Genomic DNA, 1983 nt, shown 5'->3' on the forward strand with positions numbered 1-1983 from the left:
GAATCAAGTATATAATTAATGTTATGAGTTTAAAAGTATTTTATGTAAATAAAATCTAAATCAGATAAACATGTCTTTAGAAACTGTGCCTTGATTTTTCATTCTGAAATTAGGATCACCATATCACCAAGATAGTCAAATTCTTGAACAAATGAGACAGTGACTACCACCTCTAAAATGAGGCAAGCAAATATAGAGTGATGGAGGATAAGGAAGAGAGAGGATTCTCCTGACATTCCTCTGTTCCATAGATTTCTTGGCAAAGCTTGTCCTAGATGAACAGGGTCCTAGGTCTTGGCATTAGGTGAACCGAGCGATCGGACTCCTCCGCTGGAGCACAGGATGGTGGGGCTGCTGTAGGGACAGCCATCTGGACAGAGGGCACATCTTCTTTTCCCAGGCAGGCCGAGGAGATAAGGAGTAACCCACCAAGGGCCAGGAAAACATCAGCAGCCCAGCCCAGCTAGAGGGCATCTCCAAACTCCCACCAAGGCACAATCTCAGGGACGCTGTCATCCCAGAAGTCTTGGATTGTGGCGCAGGCCACCCAGGAGACTGGAAAGAGGGGAGTGGCCAAAGCTGATGCCTCCAAAGTCCCTCCCAGGAGGCAAAGCCACCTCTGGAATACCCATCTGATCCTTGAAACTGGAAGCATTGGGCCCCAAAACCAGAGAGCAGAAGCCCCAGTAGTCCCAGCCCATGGGAGGCTACCATGAGGATGCGGGATGCCTGGAGCTCCAGGGGCAGAGACGAGAAGGACTCAAAGGCCTTACACACAGTGGCAACTTCCTCCTGATCTAGGCAGACCTCCCAAAGTCCTATGATCCAGGTCTCCATTTCATTCAGCTCCAGACTGAGAGTTTTCCATTGGGGCAGGATGGTGGTGACACATGAACAGACCCAGCCAAGCAGAGAGAGGAGCAGTCCCCCAAGCTGGGCTTTCCCACGGAAACTCCAGGCCATGGTTGCTCCCACCACAGAGGAAAGGCAGAAAGAAAAGGAGGACAGGCGGCTTGGTGGCTGATGAGCAGGCAGGGCTCTTGGGGAGCTGAGTGGAGTCCACTCGGCAGCTGAGGCAGGCGCCAGGAACTTGGCAAACTTTGGGTGTAGGGGGTGTGCCCAAGATTGGATGTGGGTGTGGATCCTGGGGGAGGGTCCCATGAGAGGCAAAAAAGCCAGACAGTAAGCCATCAATACATATTTGATGAGTGAATTCATACACTTAAATCACTCCCCAGTTCCGAGAAGACGAGAATGATGTTCTGGGAATATACATTGATGTACTCTTTCTGGAGGGTAACATGACTTCATGTTTTACACTTTTGAATATCTGCATACTTTGACCCAGCACCCTACGTCCAAGAACTTACCTTAATTTACTGTGACTATTTACCAATATTTATGAAAATATCCACTGAACTAGTGTTAATAATTGTATATTATTATGTACAATTTAGGCAGCTGTTTTAAATTGATGTAGAAGAAATTTTAATGACATGAAAAATGCTTTTGGGGCTTCCCTGGTGGCCCAGTGGTTGAGAGTCCGCCTGCCGATGCAGGGGACACGGGTTCGTGCCCCGGTCCGGGAAGATACCACATGCCGCGGAGCGGCTGGGCCCGTGAGCCATGGCCGCTGAGCCTGCGGGTCCGGAGCCTGTGCTCCGCAACGGGAGAGGCCACGGCAGTGAGAGGCCCAGCGTACCGCAAAAAAAAAAAAAAAAAAAAATGCTTTTGATACGTTGTTAAGTGAGAAAAGCAGTGACCAAACAGTATATAGAGTATGTAGAATGCAGTTTCACTTTCACAAAAAAGCGCATATATCTGTATCTATGTGTGTGTATGTATGTATGTATCATATACCACAAAATGTTAACCATGGTTATGTTACTGGAAGGATTATGGATAGTTCTTATTTTCTTTTGTTTTTGTCTTGTGCTTGTCTATGTATTTTATACATTTTTACAGATTTATCATTTAGTATTT

General features: G+C 47.1%; 1 protein-coding gene across 1 annotated transcript; it reads right to left on the bottom strand.

The window, feature by feature from the left end:
- Positions 1 to 271: 271 nt before the first annotated feature.
- Positions 272 to 963, bottom strand: CLDN25 (claudin 25). The gene is given in 2 exon segments (XM_029207343.1): positions 272 to 642; positions 645 to 963. Coding segments are annotated over 2 exon segments (690 nt in total).
- Between the last annotated feature and the right edge of the window lie 1020 nt (positions 964 to 1983).

Source organism: Monodon monoceros, unplaced genomic scaffold (genome assembly GCF_005190385.1).
Source record: "Monodon monoceros isolate NGI ecotype Baffin Bay Population unplaced genomic scaffold, NGI_Narwhal_1 Super_Scaffold_7, whole genome shotgun sequence".
NCBI classification, from domain to species: domain Eukaryota; kingdom Metazoa; phylum Chordata; class Mammalia; order Artiodactyla; family Monodontidae; genus Monodon; species Monodon monoceros.